The sequence below is a fragment of the Aegilops tauschii genome, chromosome 1 (genome assembly GCF_002575655.3).
Source record: "Aegilops tauschii subsp. strangulata cultivar AL8/78 chromosome 1, Aet v6.0, whole genome shotgun sequence".
Classification (NCBI taxonomy): domain Eukaryota; kingdom Viridiplantae; phylum Streptophyta; class Magnoliopsida; order Poales; family Poaceae; genus Aegilops; species Aegilops tauschii.
In genome coordinates, this window is record NC_053035.3 from 106,830,202 (window position 1) to 106,850,690 (window position 20,489).

Genomic DNA, 20,489 nt, shown 5'->3' on the forward strand with positions numbered 1-20,489 from the left:
TTGTTCGTCATCTACTTTCACCAATTTTTGTAGTTCTTTAAACAGATCGTTGTGATGGAAATCCATTTTCTTGAGGCCAAGTTCTGTGATCAGTTCTTTCATTAAAGTTGGGCTCTTCTATGGCCTTGGTGCTGACTTTTCCGTGCCGTTTGGGTATCCAAACACCTTGTGTATAGCTTCCTTTGTAATCTTGATTTCTTTCAGCTGATCAGCATCACCGAATGTTATTGTCATGCTTTCTGTGTCCAGGTTGTCGTAGATGTGTGCTGCAAGCGGTTTGCAGATGGAGCGCTTTATTTGGCATTCCTCTATGCTTCCAAACCCGACCGTCCTAACATCTTGCCGGTGACGTTCTTCTAGTAAGTTCCATGCTCTATTGACCTGATCAAATGCTGCTCCTGCCTTGATTTCGCATTTGTCCTTAGTTGTTGTTGCCTCATGTGCATCATCCGTTCTTGCTGCCAATTCTTTTCCAGTTGTGTTTATCCTCTTTGTCCGCTTCTGTCTTGGTTTTCCTTGTGTAGAAGAAGAGTGTTTTGTTATAGAGGATGGTTTGGTTTTCATGGGTGAAAAGCGGTAGGAAAAATCTATAGAGAAAATGTGTTTTACATCATTGTTGCTGTCCTCTACAGCGCCACCGTTGCCCCTACGGCGTCATCGCCCTCTGCACGAATGAGATCATCATCATGTTTTGTGCCATCGTCATCGTCGGCAGCATCACACTCTGACTCTTTGCTGGCATCATCCTCATCTTCTTCCAACCCTTGTCTTTTGTTTTTCTTCTTGGTTTTAGTTAGTTCATTCTTGACCCCTGTAACTGCTGGCGGGAGCACCATTAGAGGTCTTGGCTGCTGCTTCTGCAAGGTAGCACTGTCGCTGATGAGTTGAGTTTTGTCCTTTATCTTTTGTCTTTTTGTTCTAGGAGGAACGGCAGACTTGGTTTCTGATGGCCTCTCTTTTTGTAGCTCCCTGCTCGAAGTTGGTGCTGGCACTTGCTCGGGTGCTTCGTTGTCCATGTTCCGCTTCGTTCTTTTTTCTGACAGGTCAGGAGAGATGAGTGGTTTTTCTGGATATGCACTATTAAGTTCAGACAAAATCGTTTCAATATCTCCTCATGCACATCCGTCACCTGCACGATGATTATGTAACAAAAGGATTACGTAGCAAAATCGAAATAAATGGGATATAGTTTTAAAACCATGTCTTCCACGACTGCACAAAAAGAATCTGAAACTTAATCTACATAGATTCATAAGATAGCCATTTTCTTTCATTTCCTGAGCTAAAAAGGCGATCAATCCATTGTTTTCTTGTTATATCAAGTCTTCCTCCTAACTCTTGGTTTGGCCAATGAGTGATGGAAATTAGGGCCAGGTGTGAGCAGTATGGCTGCTGTCAAGTCCATATCAGTGAGGGGAAGTCTTTTTTTATAGGAAAAAAAACACTACAAATGATATTCTGTAAATATAATTGTAAGGTTTAGAGGGTAAGATAAAATGTTCTCGAATGAATAATGATACACATAGTGTGTGAAAAATTTCATCGAAGTGTAATTTCCCAAGATTGTGTGGACGTAAGTGGTTAACTTACTACTGCTGCTACATAGTTTTTGTTATATGGTTTGCGTGAGCCTTTTATAGTACCTTGCTGCACGGCAGGCTGTTCTGCAGGTACCCTGTTTTCCTTATTACCATTCCTTGCTGCGTAAAAATGCCCAGGCATTAGCAGCAGTAGAAGAAAAATTTAATTTCACAGCAAAAAGAGGAGATGCATCCCGTGGACAAAAAAACGGCACTGCCGGAGAGGCACATATTGTTTCACGCTATAAGCACACAGCTAGATCTATTATTGGAGCACGGATGTTGATATGAGAGAGGCACATAATTTGAAACAGATACAATCAAGAGATATATAGAATCTCTTGTAAATAGCAGGTTTTGAATTTAAGGATGCTCTCATGGTTTGAATCTAGAGCGGTGTCCTAGATAGTTCTGGCATGCACAATACGTTTTAGGCAAATATCTTGCGAGCAGATTTCTGTGGCGGATAGTGGTAGCATCCTATTGCACGCGTGTCTACCTTATTTCAATTTTGCTAGAAAAGTCTAAACAGACTTTTTGGAAACGCGGTTTTGTGTGGCGGTTAGGGTTCATGTCCATCAAAAAGGGGGAAAATCACTTTGATCGAACTGTGGTAATGGAATGTAATGGATTAATATTTTTTACCTTCGATTGCTTGTGAGGGATTCGTCGCATCCATCGGCTGCTTTTTCTCCTTGCTCTCTGTTGGTACCTCCGCCGCGAGCAGGGGTCATCGCCGTCAGTCGCCGCTGCCGCCGGGAGAGGTTTTTTGATGCTTTCGCGGGCACCCACCGACTATCTGTATCTCGAAGTGGATGGCGGCTGGTGGGTGAGGCGAACGCGATTTGGATTTTTGGTTGGTCTGCTGGATTGGACAATACGGGCAGAAGGAGAGAGGAGGGTGTTCGAGAGAGGGGAACTGGTGAAGTGTTCGAGATTTTCGGTGCGAAAGCAAAAGGAAGAAAGGAGTGGAGGGAGAGAGGGAAATGGTCCAACCGTCGCGAATCTTCGACCGTCCGGTTTCACATCAAGATTGGTGTAACTTTCTGTGGGCTTCGATGGGCTTGTTTTTTTCCTTGCTTGTTCAACTGCGGGAGCGTTTTTTTTATTTTAGTGTGGTGACATCGACGTGGGCATGGTTTGGTGTTACCCAGAGTCACGTTCGTGCCTGCGCGTGTTACAGACGTTTTCTATGACGTTCCACGATGAGGTGCATGGAAGTGAGGCCACCAGCGCTCACCCTCCTATGGAAATGGCGAAGCGTCTCGAATCTTCGACCGTCCGTTTGGACATCAAGATTGGTGAAACTTTCTGTGTACTTCCATGAGCTTGTTTTTGTCTTGCCATCTTAACTGTTAGTCGGTGGGATGTTAGCATTTTTTTGATTTTAGTGTTTTTGTGTGATCCACAGGGGCATGGCTTGGCGTTACTCAGAGTTACGTTCAAGGTTCTTTGTGTTCCAAACGATTCCGCTCGCCAGTTCATTTGGAGAGGCATGGACATGAACTCATGGGAAGCATGTTAACGCATTGGTCAGAGTCAAGTTACCACGGTTGTATGCTTTTGGTATTTCGAAATGATTCCGCTCGCTCGTTCTCTTGGAGAGGAATGGACGTGAAAACGGCGGGGGCAAGTATTGTTATTAGCCAGAGTCACGTTTGTCCACGCGTGTGTTACATGCATTTTCTCTGGCGAGTCACTGTGAGGTGTGTGGAAGTGCAGCCGAGTTGGCACTGTGTTGCCAATGCAACAGGCACACTCCTGACGCTGTGTATGGAAATGTTTTCCTTGTCAACTCGTTCCTTTTTTGTGGAGAGTCGCGGTGGTGCGTTCCAGGGAGGCACTGTTTGTTATTAGAGAGAGTCACGTTTCATTGTTCTTTGTGTTCCAAACGATTTCGCTCGCCAGTTCATTTGGAGAGGCATGTACATGAACTCATGGGAAGCATGTTAACGCATTGGTCAGAGTCAAGTTACCACGGTTGTATGCTTTTGGTATTTCCAAATGATTCCGCTCACTCGTTCTCTTGGAGAGGAATGGACATGAAAACGGCGGAGGCAAGTATTGTTATTAGCCAGAGTCACGTTTGTCCACGCGTGTGTTACATGCATTTTCTCTAGTGAGTCACTGTGAGGTGCGTGGAAGTGAAGCCGAGTTGGCACTGTGTTGCTAATGCAACAGGCACACTACTGGCGCTGTGTATGGAAATGTTTTCCTTCCTTTTTTGTGGAGAGTCGCGGTGGTGCGTTCCAGGGAGGCACTGTTTGTTATTAGAGAGAGTCACGTTTCATGGTTCTTTCTGTTCCAAACGATTCCGCTCGCCAGTTCATTAGAGAGGCAAGGACATGAACTCATGCGAAGCATGTTAACGCATTGGTCAGAGTCAAGTTACGACGGTTGTATGCTTTTGGTATTTCCAAATGATTCCGCTCACTCGTTCTCTTGGAGAGGAATGGACGTGAAAACGGCGGAGGCAAGTACTGTTATTAGCTAGAGTCACGTTTGTCCACGCGTGTGTTACATGCATTTTCTCTGGCGAGTCACTGTGAGGTGCGTGGAAGTGAAGCCGAGTTGGCACTGTGTTGCCAATGCAACAGGCACACTCCTGACACTGTGTATGGAAATGTTTTCCTTGTCAACTCGTTCCTTTTTTGTGGAGAGTCGCGGTGGTACGTTCCAGGGAGGCACTGTTTGTTATTAGAGAGAGTCACGTTTCATTATTCTTTGTGTTCCAAACGATTCCGTTCGCTAGTTCATTTGGAGAGGCATGTACATGAACTCATGGGAAGCATGTTAACGCATTGGTCAGAGTCAAGTTACCACGGTTGTATGCTTTTGGTATTTCCAAATGATTCTGCTCACTCGTTCTCTTGGAGAGGAATGGACGTGAAAACGGCGGAGGCAAGTATTGTTATTAGCTAGAGTCACGTTTGTCCACGCGTGTGTTACATGCATTTTCTCTGGCGAGTCACTGTGAGGTGCGTGGAAGTGAAGCCGAGTTGGCACTGTGTTGCCAATGCAACAGGCACACTCCTGACGCTGTGTATGGAAATGTTTTCCTTGTCAACTCGTTCCTTTTTTGTGGAGAGTCGCGGTGGTGCGTTCCAGGGAGGCACTGTTTGTTATTAGAGAGAGTCACGTTTCATGGTTCTTTGTGTTCCAAACGATTCCGCTCGCCAGTTCATTTGGAGAGGCATGGACATGAACTCATGCGGAGCATGTTAACGCATTGGTCAGAGTCAAGTTACGACGGTTGTATGCTTTTGGTATTTCCAAATGATTCCGCTCACTCGTTCTCTTGGAGAGGAATGGACGTGAAAACGGCGGAGGCAAGTACTGTTATTAGCTAGAGTCACGTTTGTCCACGCGTGTGTTACATGCATTTTCTCTGGCGAGTCACTGTGAGGTGCGTGGAAGTGAAGCCGAGTTGGCACTGTGTTGCCAATGCAACAGGCACACTCCTGACACTGTGTATGGAAATGTTTTCCTTGTCAACTCGTTCCTTTTTTGTGGAGAGTCGCGGTGGTACGTTCCAGGGAGGCACTGTTTGTTATTAGAGAGAGTCACGTTTCATTATTCTTTGTGTTCCAAACGATTCCGTTCGCTAGTTCATTTGGAGAGGCATGTACATGAACTCATGGGAAGCATGTTAACGCATTGGTCAGAGTCAAGTTACCACGGTTGTATGCTTTTGGTATTTCCAAATGATTCTGCTCACTCGTTCTCTTGGAGAGGAATGGACGTGAAAACGGCGGAGGCAAGTATTGTTATTAGCTAGAGTCACGTTTGTCCACGCGTGTGTTACATGCATTTTCTCTGGCGAGTCACTGTGAGGTGCGTGGAAGTGAAGCCGAGTTGGCACTGTGTTGCCAATGCAACAGGCACACTCCTGACGCTGTGTATGGAAATGTTTTCCTTGTCAACTCGTTCCTTTTTTGTGGAGAGTCGCGGTGGTGCGTTCCAGGGAGGCACTGTTTGTTATTAGAGAGAGTCACGTTTCATGGTTCTTTGTGTTCCAAACGATTCCGCTCGCCAGTTCATTTGGAGAGGCATGGACATGAACTCATGCGAAGCATGTTAACGCATTGGTCAGAGTCAAGTTACCACGGTTGTATGCTTTTGGTATTTCCAAATGATTCCACTCACTCGTTCTTTTGGAGAGGAATGGACGTGAAAACGGAGGAGGCAAGTATTGTTATTAGCCAGAGTCACGTTTGTCCACGCGTGTGTTACATGCATTTTCTCTGGCGAGTCACTGTGAGGTGCGTGGAAGTGAAGCCGAGTTGGAATTGTGTTGCTAATGCAACAGGCAGACTACTGACGCTTTGTATGGAAATATTTTCCTTGTCAACTCGTTCCTTTTTTGTGGAGAGTCATGGTGGTGCGTTCCAGGGAGGCATTGTTTGTTATTAAAGAGTGTCACGTTCGTGCCTGCGTGTGTTACGGACGTTTTCACTAAGGTGTCACCTCGAGAAGCATGCAAGTTAATTCGCGGATATAGTAAGATTTTGATATAAATATCATTAAAAAACGGCAATGGATAATAGTATGAATTCGACAGTAATTTCTCTGGAATACAGACAGACGTACACAGTAAGTTAACTATGTTTGAGATGTTTTTATTGAATATATACGGACCATTTGAAAGAAGTTGAGTGGTTGTAGGGTGGATGAACACACGGGGAGACGAAATGATAGTACTTGTGTTTCCCAGGCGTGCAGAGTTCGAGGTATTTAAGAGAGATTGTGAGAATTCGAGGCGTCGGTTACTCTGTTTGACCATCTGACCGGTGTGCATGTGTTATAAAAAGGTACCTACTCATGGAACACTCCTCGTCCACAATTCTCCAGAGACAGGCACGTCTTTCTAGCTGGTAGCTCCTTGCTTGCGCCATGGCAGGTAAGAGGGGTTCTGGGTGTTCAAGCAACCACGCAGCGAGGACCAAAGCCGCGGAAAGAAGGGAGAGGTGCCGCTGCTACGCTGTAGCGGCAGCAGGGATATCCTGCCCCGTTGCCCAGGTGTCCAATGATCTCTCGCGTGGAGGCGAATCCTCCCACAAGCGCATTCGCCATGGAGACGATCTCGGCAAGATGGCAGTACCGAATTCCTTAGCCAGCGACGACGTGCTCGATGAGCTAATTAAGCAGCAGCAGTTCATCGCTCGCCTGGAGAAGTTGGTGCAGTAGAGAAATGCCTCTGTGGAGAAGTCCACTGGTCTCATATTTCGATCTCTGTGTGAGAATGAGAAGCTTCTCAAAGAGCTCCACCAGAAGGATCAGGAGGCCGCCCACTGGAAGAATCTTTATGAGCAGAGCCATGCGTTGGTGCAGAAGCTGTCGGGCGAAGTGGAGCAGCTTATGGATGAGAAGGCTGAGGTCCTCGTCAAGTACAAGAGCCTGGTTGAGGATTCGTATGCTGCTGTGAAGGTAGGTCATGAGGCGACGAAGAAGCAGATTGAGGATGCGCTCGCCCACCAGCCGATCAAGAACATTGCTGGAGTGTAGGCAGAGAGCTTGAAGCGTGTGTTTTTTCGTGCGTTGGGGCATGTGGCCTTTTGTACTTACATGAATCTGTAAAGCATTTATGCGTTGCATTGTCGTCGTGTTGTTTCGTTCGTTGGTACATGTAGATGAGTAGGCTCTGGGCATGGATGTCGCTTGTTAGCGTCGGTCGTGAAGTGAATACAGCCGCGGTTCTGTACCAGGCAGCGACATGAGTTGTGTATTGACAATGGCGTGGACGTTCGTGGTACTGGTAAGGGTCACAGGCACGGGCGTGAAGCGCTAAGAGGCATGTTGCTGTATAATATGGAGTCACGCTCCCCTGTGTTTTTGTTCCGAGTGCTTCTGTCAGACTCTATCAGAAGGAGAGGGACGGCCGGTGAGGCATAGCTTTTCATTACGCACAGTCACGTTCGTTTCTTTAACCCAGCGGAATGGGTTGAGACGCCAACACTTACTATTGACTCTGTTGTTAAAAGCTTGTTTCCTTGTTTTTAAAAGCACAGTCATGCTTCTTTCTTGATGTTTCGTATATTCTCAATAAAGGCATGGACTCGATTAGATGGAGAGGCACGGGCATGGTGTGGTGTTATATAGAGTCACACTCGTCTGTGTTTGCGTTCCGAATAATTCCGTTGACTCGATCAGATGGAAAACTAGCGGAAAGGCATCGTTTGGTCTTACTCACAGTCACGTTTGTTTCTTTAATTGTGGAAACCCAGCGGAAAGGGTTCAGGTGTGAACACTCACTGTTTACTCGGTGAGGCACGGAATGGCTTGTTCGAGAGAAGCTGCTGTGGTGTATTCTTTGCACGGTGGTGGGTCCCAGGAAGTGACGGCATGGTATTGTGAAGAGTCACGTTATGTTGTTTTCGTGTTCCAAATGATTCCGTTGAACAGTTCGCAACGACAGGCATATCCGTGCAGCGCGAAGAGGCATGGTTATGATTTACCAAGAGTCACATCTGTGTGTTTATCGCGGAAACCCGACGGTTTGACGGGCGTCTCTTTGTACCTCGGGAGTGAACGCCACGTGGCGCCGCTTTAGAAACCTAATGGTCCGACGGGCGTCTCCTCCGGTGACGCCGCTCTGGCTCGTTGCCCGAGGCCAGGCTCCGGCTATTTAAGCAGGATGGGTCTCGAAACCCTAGCCACATTCTACTCCTCCCTTCGTCCGCCGCCAGGCCTTCCACTCCTGTTGCTCATCACTATTCACTGACCATCTCCGCCATGGCTGGGCAGAAGGAGACTACTCCGGACCGCCGTGCGCTATCGCGGGAGGAGATCCCGGCTCGCGAGGGTTCCTCGACACAAGAAAACCTAAATTTATAACAAGCAAAAGGCAGTCTTGAGGGAAAGCAAATCTAATGAGAAATCTAGAATGTTCTAGATACTTTTGTCGGCTGGGACCATCTGCTTCAGTAGTCGTAGTCGCCACAGGACCTAGCGCGCTTCCTGGATGATGCTGATGTCGAGTTTTGTGTACTGATGAAGGCGTGTACGTTCGTGGCTTTCTGTGTTGCAGTGTTTCGGGTCACAGACACGGGCTTGCATCCCACAGATTCATGGTGTGGTTTTATATAGAGTCACGTTCGCCTGTATTTGTGTTCGGAATGTTTCCGTCGACTCATTGAGAAAAATAGGCACGTACGCAGGTGAATCCCATGGGGGAATGGTTTCATTTTTTGCATAGTCACGTTCGTACGTTTATCATGGAAAGAAAGCAGAATGGGTTTAGATGTTAACGCGAGCTGTTTACTTTGTGAGATTCGAGAGTCGAGTTGTTTAAAAGCGTAAGTTCCTTGTTTTTAAAAGCCACGGTTCTGTACTGAGTTACGTCGCGCTTCTTTTATTAGAAGCACGGACGTGAAGTGAATATAGCCGCGGATGATGACTTGTGCACTGACGATGGCGTGGACGTTCGTGGCAGTGTTAAGGGTCACAGGCACGGGCGTGAAGCGCTAAAAGGCATGCTACCGTATAATATAGAGTCACTTTCCCGTGTGTTTGAGTTCCGAATGATTCCGTCGACTCGATCAGACGGAGAGGCACGGGCGTTCAGCGCACAAAGGCACCGTCAGGTTCTTTCTTTAATTCGGGAGACCCACCGGAATTGGTTCAGATGTGAACACCCACTGTTTACTCTGTGAGGCACGGAATGGCCTATTTGAGAGACGCTGGTGTGGTATATTCTTCGCACGGTCATGGGTCCCAGGAAGGCACGACATTTTATTGTGTAGAGTGATGTTAGTTTGTCTTGGTGTTCCAGATGGCGTGGTTTTATGTAGAGTCACGTTCGCCTGTATTTGTGTTCGAAATGATTCCGTTGACTAGTTCAGTAGAAGAGGCACAGACATGAATGCCATCAGGGTATGGTTGGGTCCGTCGGAGAGTCGCGTTTCGTAAGTTTATTGTTGAAACAAAGCGGAATGGGTTTAGGTGTTAACGCTAAATGTTTACTTTGCGAGTGGCCGGTTTGAGAGTCGAGGTGTTTAAAAGCGTAATTTCCTTGTTTTTAAAAGCCACGGCTCTGTGCTGAGTTGCGTGGTGCTTCTTTTATTAGAAGCACGGCGTGAGGTGTTTAAAGGCACGGCGTGGTATTGTGTAGAGTGATGTTAGTTTGTCTTCGTGTTCCAGATGGCGTGGTTTTATGTAGAGTCACGTTCGCCTGTATTTGTGTTCGAAATGATTACGTTGACTCGCTCAGAAGAAGAGGCACCGACATGAATGCCATCAGGGCATGGTTGGGTGTGTCGGAGAGTCACGTTTCGTAAGTTTATTGTTGAAACAAAGAGGAATGGGTTTAGGTGTTAACGCTAAATGTTTACTTTGCGAGTGGCCGGTTCCAGAGTCGAGGTGTTTAAAAGCGTAATGTTTTTAAAAGCCACGGCTCTGTGTGGCGCTTCTTTTATTAGAAGCACGGGCGTGAAGTGACTACAGCTACAGTTCTGTACCAGGTAGCGACACGACTTGTGCACTGACGATGGCGTGGACGTTCGTGGCAGTGTTAAGGGTCACATTCACGGGCGTGAAGCGCTAAAAGGCATGTTGCCGTATAATATGGAGTCAATTTCCTGTGTGTTTGTGTTCCAAATGATTCCGTCGACTCGATCAGACACCGTCAGGTTCTTTCTTTAATTGGGGAGACTCAACGGAATTGGTTCAGATGTGAACACCCACTGTTTACTCTGTGAGGCACGGAATGGCCTATTTGAGAGACGCTGGTGTGGTATATTCTTCGCACGGTCATGGGTCCCAGGAAGGCACGGCATGGTATTGTGTAGAGTGACGTTAGTTTGTCTTGGTGTTCCAGATGGCGTGGTTTTATGTAGAGTCACGTTCGCCTGTATTTGTGTTCGAAATGATTCCGTTGACTCGCTCAGAAGAAGTGGCACCTTCATGAATGCCATCAGGGCATGGTTGGGTGTGTCGGAGAGTCACGTTTCGTAAGTTTATTGTTGAAACAAAGCGGAATGGGTTTAGGTGTTAACGCTAAATGTTTACTTTGCGAGTGGCCGGTTCCAGAGTCGAGTTGTTTAAAAGCGTAATGTTTTTAAAAGCCACGGCTCTGTGTGGCGCTTCTTTTATTAGAAGCACATGCGTTAAGTGACTACAGCTACGGTTCTGTACCAGGTAGCGACATGACTTGTGCACTGATGATGGCATGGACGTTCGTGGCAGTGTTAAGGGTCACATGCACGGGCGTGAAGCGCTAAAAGGCATGCTACCCTATAATACAGAGTCACGCTCCCGTGTGTTTGTGTTCCAAATGATTCCGCCGACTTGATCAGACGGTGAGGCACTGCCGTTCAGCGCACAAAGGTTCTTTAATTGGGGAGACCCAGCGGAATTGGTTCAGATGTGAATACCCATTGTTTACTCTGTGAAGCACGGAATGGCCTATTCGAGAGACGCTGGTGTGGTATATTCTTCGCACGGCTATGGGTCCCAGGAAGGCACGGCGTCGCATTGTGTAGAGTGACGTTAGTTTGTCTTGGTGTTCCAAATGATTCTGTTGAATCGTTCGCACTGAAAGGCACAACTATGAAGTCAGTAGAGGCACGGTTATGCGTTACACGGAGTCACATTCGTGTGTTGATTTCAGAAACCCCACCGTTCGACAGGCGTCCCCTCGTATTCGGTGTGAACGCCGCTCCGGAAACCCAAGGGTCCGACGTGCGTTTCCTCCGGTGAGGCCGTTCTGAAGGAGGTGGAGGTATTTAATAGAGTGAACGCCACGTGTCATCGCTGCAGAATCCAAAATGACCGACGGCCGTCTCATCCGTCGGTGAAGTGAACGCCGCATGTCACCGTTCCGTCGCCCGAGGTCAAGAAGCAGTTATTTAAGCCGAGCGGCGTCCGCCACCACTAGACATCATCCTGCTTCTCCCTCTTTCGCGGAAATCACCCATCTTCCTCTTTTCGTTTGTGACGTTCCCCGCCATGGTTCGGCACAAGATAACTACTTATGCGATGCTTACTCCCGAGCGTCGCTTTCAGTTGCAGGAGGACATCCGTTCGAGGCGCGCCGCTCGGGTCGCAGCGGGCATGTCTTCGGACTCGCCGGGGCCGGAGGAGATTGGGGAGGTGGAGGAAGTGGAGGGGGATGCGTCGGAGCTCATGCAGGGAGTTGATCCAGTGGGGGGAGATGTGATGGAGGAAGATGAGGGGGGTGACAAGGATGAGGAGGACGACGTGGAAGGCATGGACGAGGATGACGAGGACGACGAGGAAGGCATGGACGAGGATGAGGAGGACGACGAGGATGGTGTGGACAAGGACGACGAGGAAGGCGTGGACGAGGATGCCGAGGACGACGAGGAAGGCTTGGACGAGGATGACGAGGACGTCGAGGAAGGCTTGGACGAGGATGACGAGGACGACGAGGAAGGCGTGGACGAGGACGACGAGGACGACAAGGAGGGAGATGACGAGGACGACGAGGAGGCTGGTGACGAGGAAGACGAGGACGACGAGGAGTGGGGTGACGAGGAAGACGAGGCGGAGTTCTATCTCGGTGAGTCGGCCTTGATGGCGGAGCAGACCGCTATCCTGGAGTCCATCCAAGATGAGGCATATGTGGAGTCCAACCGGCGCTTCCTCCGGGAAGAGCAGGCGAAGTCCAATGTGCTCTTCGACGAGATGGATGCGGAGCAGGAGGCGGAGGCCAACGACGTCGATGTCAGAATGGAGATAGTGGACATCTCCGACGACGGGGAGTAGTGTAGTTTTGTTGGTAGATGTTTGCTTTTCCATGCTTTTTATGCTTTTCATGTTTTGTGTGTCTGTAAAGGTTGAACAATGTCAAGCAATCGTCAATGTCAGAACGGAGACAGTTTCGTTTCCATGTCAAGCAATCGTGTTTTGTTCTTAAGTAGTAGTACTACCCCGTCCAAAATAAATGTGGCAACTTTGCAGTACAATTCACATTGTACTGGTTAGTACAGAGTTGAGCAAACTAATTTGTGATGGAAGGTGTATGTTTTATTACAAATTGCGGTTTTAAGTACCATATTTGGGTCGGAAGGCATATGTTTTATTACACTGTATTGTTTTATTATAGATTGCAGTATCAAGTACAAAATAAACGTCTCAACTAGGGAACATATTTGATTCTAGAGATTTCAGTGTGGTTAGATTTGAATATGGTTTCAACATGGTTAGATTCTAGAGAGGCACTCAACAACATGCACAAAAAAGCCACAGATGTGCTTCTGAGAAGCACTGTCTTGCATGGTTTTACCGCAAGATGGGATTCGACATTTATCCAGGACATTCCGGGTTTTATAAGTGTAGAAAGAATTGTTTTTCACTTATATGTTGTGTGGCAGAGGCACGACAATTACTTTTGTGAGAGGCATGAATGTGCCGACGGAACGGGCACAGTCACGTATGAAATAGGTGCAAGGTGGTCCCTAATGTCTCCTTAATGTATCATCCATACACTTTACTGTTACAAGCACGATCGTCGTTCTTGTTGAGGCACGGAGGTGAAGGATGGAGCCTTTGCCTCTGCGATAGTCACGTCCAATATTAAGGAAGCAAATCTTCACAGACCCGATACGTCGGAAGCTGGCCGTAAGGCACGCTCCTGCCTCTGTGTTTTCGATGACGTCACATTTAGTGCCAGTGGGGTGGACGTAATGCTCGGTTTGCTGATGTTTTTGTTGTCAGCAACTTTCTTAACATGTTACGCCCGACAGAGGTACGGTGTTACCTGACGTAGAGGCATGCACGTAACTAACTGGAGGCACGGAGACGTGATTCCAAGGGAGGTACGGACGCGAAAAGGATCGTTATGCAAGGACGTGAAGGTGTGCCTCTGCTTTAAAGAAGCTTTCACTAACACATTTTCATTGTGGGGGGCATGGACTATGAGCTCCATGTGTTTTCGAAGGCATTAGGCTGGCCTCATTAATGAACATATCAGAGAGAAGGTGAATCTTTTGGTTGACGTCTAGAATGTTGCGTAAAATGACGTGAAGCCAAGTTATGCATGGTCCCCTTGGTATCAGAGGCACATAGGCACATAAGTGCCTATTGTGGTGCACTGGAAATAAACTTGTGCAAAAGACATGTAAACTGCAAGCAAGCTACAAGGTTAACTGCGACACAAGCAAACCTAAATTTATAACAAGCAAAAGGCAGTCTTGAGGGAAAGCAAATCTAATGAGAAATCTAGAATGTTCTAGATACTTTTGTTGGTCGGGACCATCTGCTTCAGTAGTCGTAGTCGCCACTGGACCTAGCGCGCTTCCTGGTCTGCTCCTTGTCGAGTTTTGCCCGGCGAAGCCCTTCCTGGATGATACTGAGGCGGCTCCATATCTCGTACGCAGCATAAGCGTCCTTTGCCGCGTACTCGATGTGCCTCATGGACAGGGGCATGCACGCCCAGCGGCTGCGTTCTGCGTTGGTGGGCTCTACGTCGTGGACAAGGATGCCTGAGACGTCCCCAAGGGAGTCCAGAGGCTTGGTAGCTATAGGCACCCTCCATTCCTTCTGGATGTCGACGAAGTGGGCGACCTCCAGTCCGACGCGGCCGAGCATCTCTATGTCACCGTCGATGGAGAAGCCAACAAACGTGTACCTGGGGTCCGCGAGGAAGTTGTCGAACTTGGTGCAGTTCTTGTCGGCCGTGCTCAGTTGGAAGAGCAGCACCGGATGATCCTTGCCAACGAAGAGCTGGACGAGGGCGGGTTTCTGATCTTCGCCATGGTCGTTGGTGTACTTCACATCAACTCCGACGATCTTGTGGCGCTCGAACTGGAGGTGTCGCTCAAACTGCTCAATGGTGGTCGCTGCCTTGTGCAAGTCATTGGTGTGGATCACGTGCAACTTTGTATTGCCGTGGGCCTGCACCTCCATGAATTCCCTGGTGAATCCCATGGCCTGGAGCAGTTGGTCCTCCTGCAATCTGATTTTTCATGGGGAACAATGAGTGGGAGCGCAATGGCGATTTCTGTTCTTTGTGTGTGAGAAGGCCGCGGCGGGAGTCTAAATTTAAGGGCGGGGAAGTGGCAAAGGAGTGCACGATCTCACTGTTGACGCGGTTGTGCACATCGTGGGTTCTGGATCGTGGTTTTTCTTTTAAAAAAATAAAAATAAAATCAGCAGTTATATTTTTAACAACCGTCGTATCTCCAGCAAGTCGTGGAGATGATCGTTGTCTTTCGTAGTTTGCTGTCAAATGTTAACTTTTACAATCTCGTGAGGCATGCAGTTATATTTTTAACAACCATCGTATCTCGTGAGGCATGCAGGGGCAGTATGTAGATGCACAAGTCTCTGACCAAGAGAAGCATGCTTCAAGTGACAGCTTTAACTCTCAGACACACAGGCGTGGCACATTTATTGGGAGTGGCAATTGTTTTCAGTGATACATTCACTGGTAGGAGCAGTGTTGTGTTTCTTCAGAGGCACTGTTGTGTGTCCGTGTTGCAATTGACGCTACGAGATGGTCAGAAAGAACGAGAAGCAACGAGAGGCGTGGTCATGCAGCTGCAAGAAGCACTCATACAACTAGAGGCGAAACAAGAGGCACAGATACGATGCTACGTGATGCACGGAGTTGAAGCTACATGATTGCACGGACGTCTATTCGTGCTATGGTGCTACGTGAGGCACGGGCATGAACAAATAGCCGTGCACTCAACTACATGCGCAAAAAGCCACAGATGTGTTTCTGAGAAGCAGCGGCCTCCATGGTTTTACCGCAAGGTGGGATTCGACATTTATCCAGGGCATTCCGAGTTTTACAAGTGTAGGAAGAATCGTTTTTCACTTATATGTTCTGTGGGAGAGGCACGGCTATTACTTGTGTGACGAAGGAATGTACGTCGAATGTACGTAACGCGAGGATTGACAATAGGCGTCCGTTACTGTTTTCCCGGAATGTTTTTGAATTAACTGCTAGAGGCATGAATGTGCCGACGGAATAGGCACGGTCATGTCTGAAATAGTTGCAAGGTCGTCCCTAAGGTGTCCTATACGCTTTACAGTTACAAGCACGGTCGTCGTTCTTGCCGAGGCACGGAGGTGAATGATAGAGCCTATGCCTTTGCGATAGTCACCTCCCATATTAAGAAGGAATTAAATCTTCATAGACCCGATACGTCGGAAGCTGGCCGTAAGGCACACTCCCGCCTCTGCATTTTCGGTGACGTCAGGTTTAGTGCCAGCGGGGTCGACGTAATGCTCGGTTTTCTGATGTTTTTGTTTTCAGCAACTTTCTTAACATGTTACACACGATAGAGGTACGGTTTTACCCGACGAACTGGAGGCACGGACATGATTCTAAGGGAGGTAGGGACGCGAAGGATCGTGATGGAAGCACGTGAAGGTGTGCCTCTGTTTTCAAGAAGCTTTCATTGACACGTTTTCATTGCGGAGCCATGGCCTATGAGTTTCATGTGTCTTCAAAGGCATTCGGCCTCATTAACGGACGTGAAGTCAATTTATGCACGGTCTCCATAGGAGTGGAGGCACCGAAGTGCCTTCGTGGGTGTTGTAAGTAGCTGGTTGGTGTTATTGACGGACAACCGTGCCTCTGTAGTGTTCTTCTCTGAGGGTCACGGGCGTAAGCAATGTTTTCCAAGGAGAATAAACACCTAACTACCTCTGTATTCAAAATGTTTTTCCAAAGTGTTCCATACGAACGATTTTTAATATTTGTGTGTGCAATGGTTTGTTAGAACATTGTGCACTGCTTTTAGGAGCATTCTGTAATTGTTGTCCCTGCATTTCGACGCTGCATCCACAAAGGTACTAGTGCATTGCATGCTCATCATTTTTGTGAATTGCTATGTGTACCTGCTCTGTGCGTTACGCTAATCGTATAGTATCTGTACTGTGTTTATATTTTTCAATTCATGCCAATATATTATAATAATAGAAAACGGCAACATTGCACTGGAAATAAACTTGTTCAGAAGATATGTAAACTAGAAGCAAACTACAAGGTTATCTGTACTGTGTTTATATTTTTCAATTCACGCCAATATATTCTAATAATAGAAAACTGCAACATTGCACTGGAAATAAACTTGTTCAGAAGATATGTAAACTGGAAGCAAACTACAAGGTTATCTGTACTGTGTTTATATTTTTCAGTTCACGCCAATATATTCTAATAATAGAAAACTGCAACATTGCACTGGAAATAAACTTGTTCAGAAGATATGTAAAGTGGAAGCAAACTACAAGGTTAACTGCGACACAAGCAAATCTAAATTTAGAACAAGCAAACGGCAGTCTTGAGAGAAAGCAAATCTAACGGGAAATCTAGAATGGCATGAGCAATCTTCTAGTTACTTTTCTTGGCCGGGACCACCTGCTTCAGTAGTCGTAGTCGCCCCAGGACCTTGCGCGCTTCCTGGTCTGCTCCTTCTTGAGTTTTGCCTGGCGGAGGCCTTCCTGGATGATGGCGAGGCGGCTCCATATCTCGTACGCAGCGTAAGCATCTTTTTCCGCGTACTCGATGTGCCTCATGGACAGGGGCATGCGCGCCCAGCGCTGGAGCTCTGCGTTGGTGAGCTTCTTCTTCATGTTGTTGTAGTAGTCGTGGACAATGATGCGCGAGACATCCCCAAGGGAGTCCAGAGGCTTGGTAGCTGTAGGCACCCTCCATTCCTTCTGGATGTCGACGAAGTGGGCGATCTCTAGTCCGACGCGCCCGAGCATCTCTATGTCGCCGTCGATGGAGAAGCCAGCAAACGTGTATCTGGGGTCGGCGAGGAAGTTGTCGAACCTGGTGCAGTTCTTGTCGGCGGCGCTCAGTTGGAAGAGAAACACCAGATGATCCTTGCTGACGGAGAGTTCGACAAGGGCTGGTTTCTGATCTTCGCCAACGTCGTTGGTGTACTCCACATCAACTCGACGATCTTGTGGCGCTCGAATTCGAGGTGTCGCTCGTACTGCTCGATGGTGGTCGCCGCCTTGTGCAAGTCGTTGGTGTGGATCACGTGCAACTTGGTGTTGCCGTGGGCCTGCACCTCCATGAAATCCTTGATGAATCCCATGGCCTGGAGCAGTTGGTCCTCCTGCAACCTGTTTTTTCGTGGGGAACAATGAGTGGGAGCGCAATGGCGATTTCTGTTGTTTGTGTGTAAGAAGGCCGCGGCGGAAGTCTAAATTTAAGGGCGGGGAAGCGGCAAAGGAGTGCACGATCTCACTGTCGATGCGGTTGTGCACATCGTGGGTTCTGGATCGTGGTTTCATCTCCCTGGTGGTGCGGTTGTGCACATCCTGAGTTTTTGATCGTGGTTTTTCTTCATAAAAAATAAAAATAAAATCATCAGTTATGTTTTTAGCAACCGTCGTATCTCCAGCAAGTCGGGGAGATGTTCGTTGTCTTGCGTAGTTTGCTGTCAAATGTTAACTTTTACAATTTATCTCGTGAGGCATGCAGCAGTATGTAGAGGCACAAGTCTCTGACCAAGAGAAGCATGCTTGAAGTGGCTGGTTTAACTCTCAGACACACGGGCGTGGTACATTCATTGGGAGTGGCAATTGTTTTCGGTGATACATTTGCTGGTAGGAGCAGTGCTGTGTTTTTTCAGAGGCACTGTTGCAGCTGTCGCTATGAGATGGACAGAAAGAATGAGAAGCAATGACAGGCGTGGATATGCAGTTGCAAGAAGCACTTATACAACAAGAGGCGCAAGTAGAGGCATAGATACGATGCTACGTCAGGCACGGAAATGAAGTTAGGTGGTTCACGGACGTCATTTCGTGCTATGGTGCTACGTGAGGCACGAGCACGAACAAATAGCCGTGCACTCAACTACATGCGCAAAAAGCCACAGATGTGTTCCTAAGAAGCACCGGCCTCCATGGTTTTGCCGCAAGGTGGGATTCGACATTTATCCAGGGCATTCCGGGTTTTACAAGTGTAGGAATAATCGTTTTAGACTTATATGTTCTGTGGCAGAGGCACGGCAATTACTTTTGTGACGAAAGAATGAACGTCGAATGTACGTGACGTGAGGATTGACAATAGGCGTCCGTTACTGTTTTTCCGGAATGTTTTTCAATTAACTTTGAGAGGCATGAATGTGACGACGGAACAGGCACGGTCATGTCTGAAATAGTGGCAAGGTGGTCCTTAATGTGTCCTGAATGTATCACCTGTAATGCTGCACTGTTACAACCACGGTTGTTATTCTTGCAGAGGCACGGTCGTGAGAGTCATGAATGTGTCGACTCAATAGGCACGGTCATGTCTGAAATAGTTGCAAGTATGAGATGGGCAGAAACAACAAGAAGAAACGAGGGGCGTAGGCATGCAGCTGCGAAACGCACTTATACAACGAGTAGCACAGCTAGAGGCACAGCTACGATGCTACGTGAGGCACGGACATGAACCTATGTGAAGGCATGGATGTTTAAGGTGACCGAGCCATAGGGGAAGGCGCTAGGTTTTTAGGAGAAGTGATGTGCGGTTGACAGAGGTGTATGCTTGAGCTCATCGCAACAAACTACTTGGCATGACGCTATTCTGCGGAGCACCATAGTGAAAAATATGTATACTACTGACGTGTGGAGCTAGCAACGTCACTAAACTATTCTGAAACATACTTCACCACAGCCATTCATCCTCCATTATTATTCAGCGAATCCCTTTATTATTATCCAGAGATAAATAAACTAACCCACGTAAGTGTTTCACCTTCTTTGACAGGGAATTTTCACCACCGTCCTCTTGGACATAATTATATGCTCAGTTACATACCATGACATAACTAAATAACAAAACTGATGTGTACAGGTTGTTCAAAAAACAGACATAAATTACTGAACTAGGAAGTATAGCCACCGGCAACGCTCTATCAGGAAAGGTTGTTGATTATCATCCGCAGCAGCTTCATGTTTCCCAATGTTGGCCACCGCTTTTCAATTGTGACAAGGACAATTGAACCAAACTTTAGCTGAGCTTCCCGGGCAAAATCTGAAAAACCGATCACCTCCATTCCGCCGTCGGTTCATATGGAGTACGTTGTGCTCATGTCTATTGCATCATACATCTCTGTTAGGCTGATACCACCGTTTTGAGGTAGATATCCCAGGTTCATCTTTAGAAGCCTCACAACGGCAGACGGGATTCTCTGCAGATTGTACCGATATTACTAGATAAAATGAATGTACAAGGACATAAAACATCAAAAATAGCAAACAAAACCATGGCAGTGGATCAAAACAAATATTCAATGACTAACCAGACAACCATTTATGACATTGGTGACGTTTAGACGCTGCACAAAGGGTATGGTGGGGAAGTCGTCACACTCAAACACATAGTATATCATCTGTCCAAATTGTCTGTATGAGAGGTTTACGCCTCGACCGAACACTGTTTTCCCAATGTACTCCCTCTCCGAGTCATTTAGAAAATCAAGAGCTGCATGGAAAAAATAACTCATTTTCAAACAAATTTGTTTAAACAGATGAACTCGGTATTTAAGTTTAAAATGAATGGTTAAATTCAATGCATGTGATCAAATTGGGATGATAATCAACAGAATTGCATAAAATGTTTTCAAAATAACTTTGACTGTAAGTATGGCATTAATTTAGTGGACAGGGGTAGGAGTACCAAATTATGCTGATAAACGTAGTTGATAAAACAGGATGGAAGTTGGTGCACTTACCTAGTGATGGTTTGGGGAGGGGCCTGTGACCTCCTCGAGAATCACTGAGTCTCAGATCTATCTCAATGGACATACTCCTAGTATCCAGGTTTATGATGATTAGATCTCGATAATGAAGATCGTAGTCACTAATTAACTTTTCCTAGCCAGGTCCATGAATTTTAGACCGGTTAGGTTCATCGGTGATGTAGATCTCATATGACAGATCCTCGTTGGTGATCAGTACTGGATTTCTTTGTTTTCCTTCTTCTTGAAATGCTTC

General features: G+C 47.1%; 1 protein-coding gene and 1 pseudogene across 1 annotated transcript; both read right to left on the reverse strand.

Moving 5' to 3' along the window:
- Positions 1-13,802: 13,802 nt before the first annotated feature.
- On the reverse strand, positions 13,803-14,468 carry LOC141027748 (uncharacterized). The gene has a single exon (XM_073505100.1). The coding sequence runs from the start codon at positions 14,466-14,468 to the stop codon at positions 13,803-13,805; it is 666 nt and encodes a 221-aa protein (XP_073361201.1).
- A 2,448-nt stretch (positions 14,469-16,916) lies between these two features.
- On the reverse strand, positions 16,917-17,610 carry LOC141039305 (uncharacterized; annotated as a pseudogene).
- Positions 17,611-20,489: the final 2,879 nt, after the last annotated feature.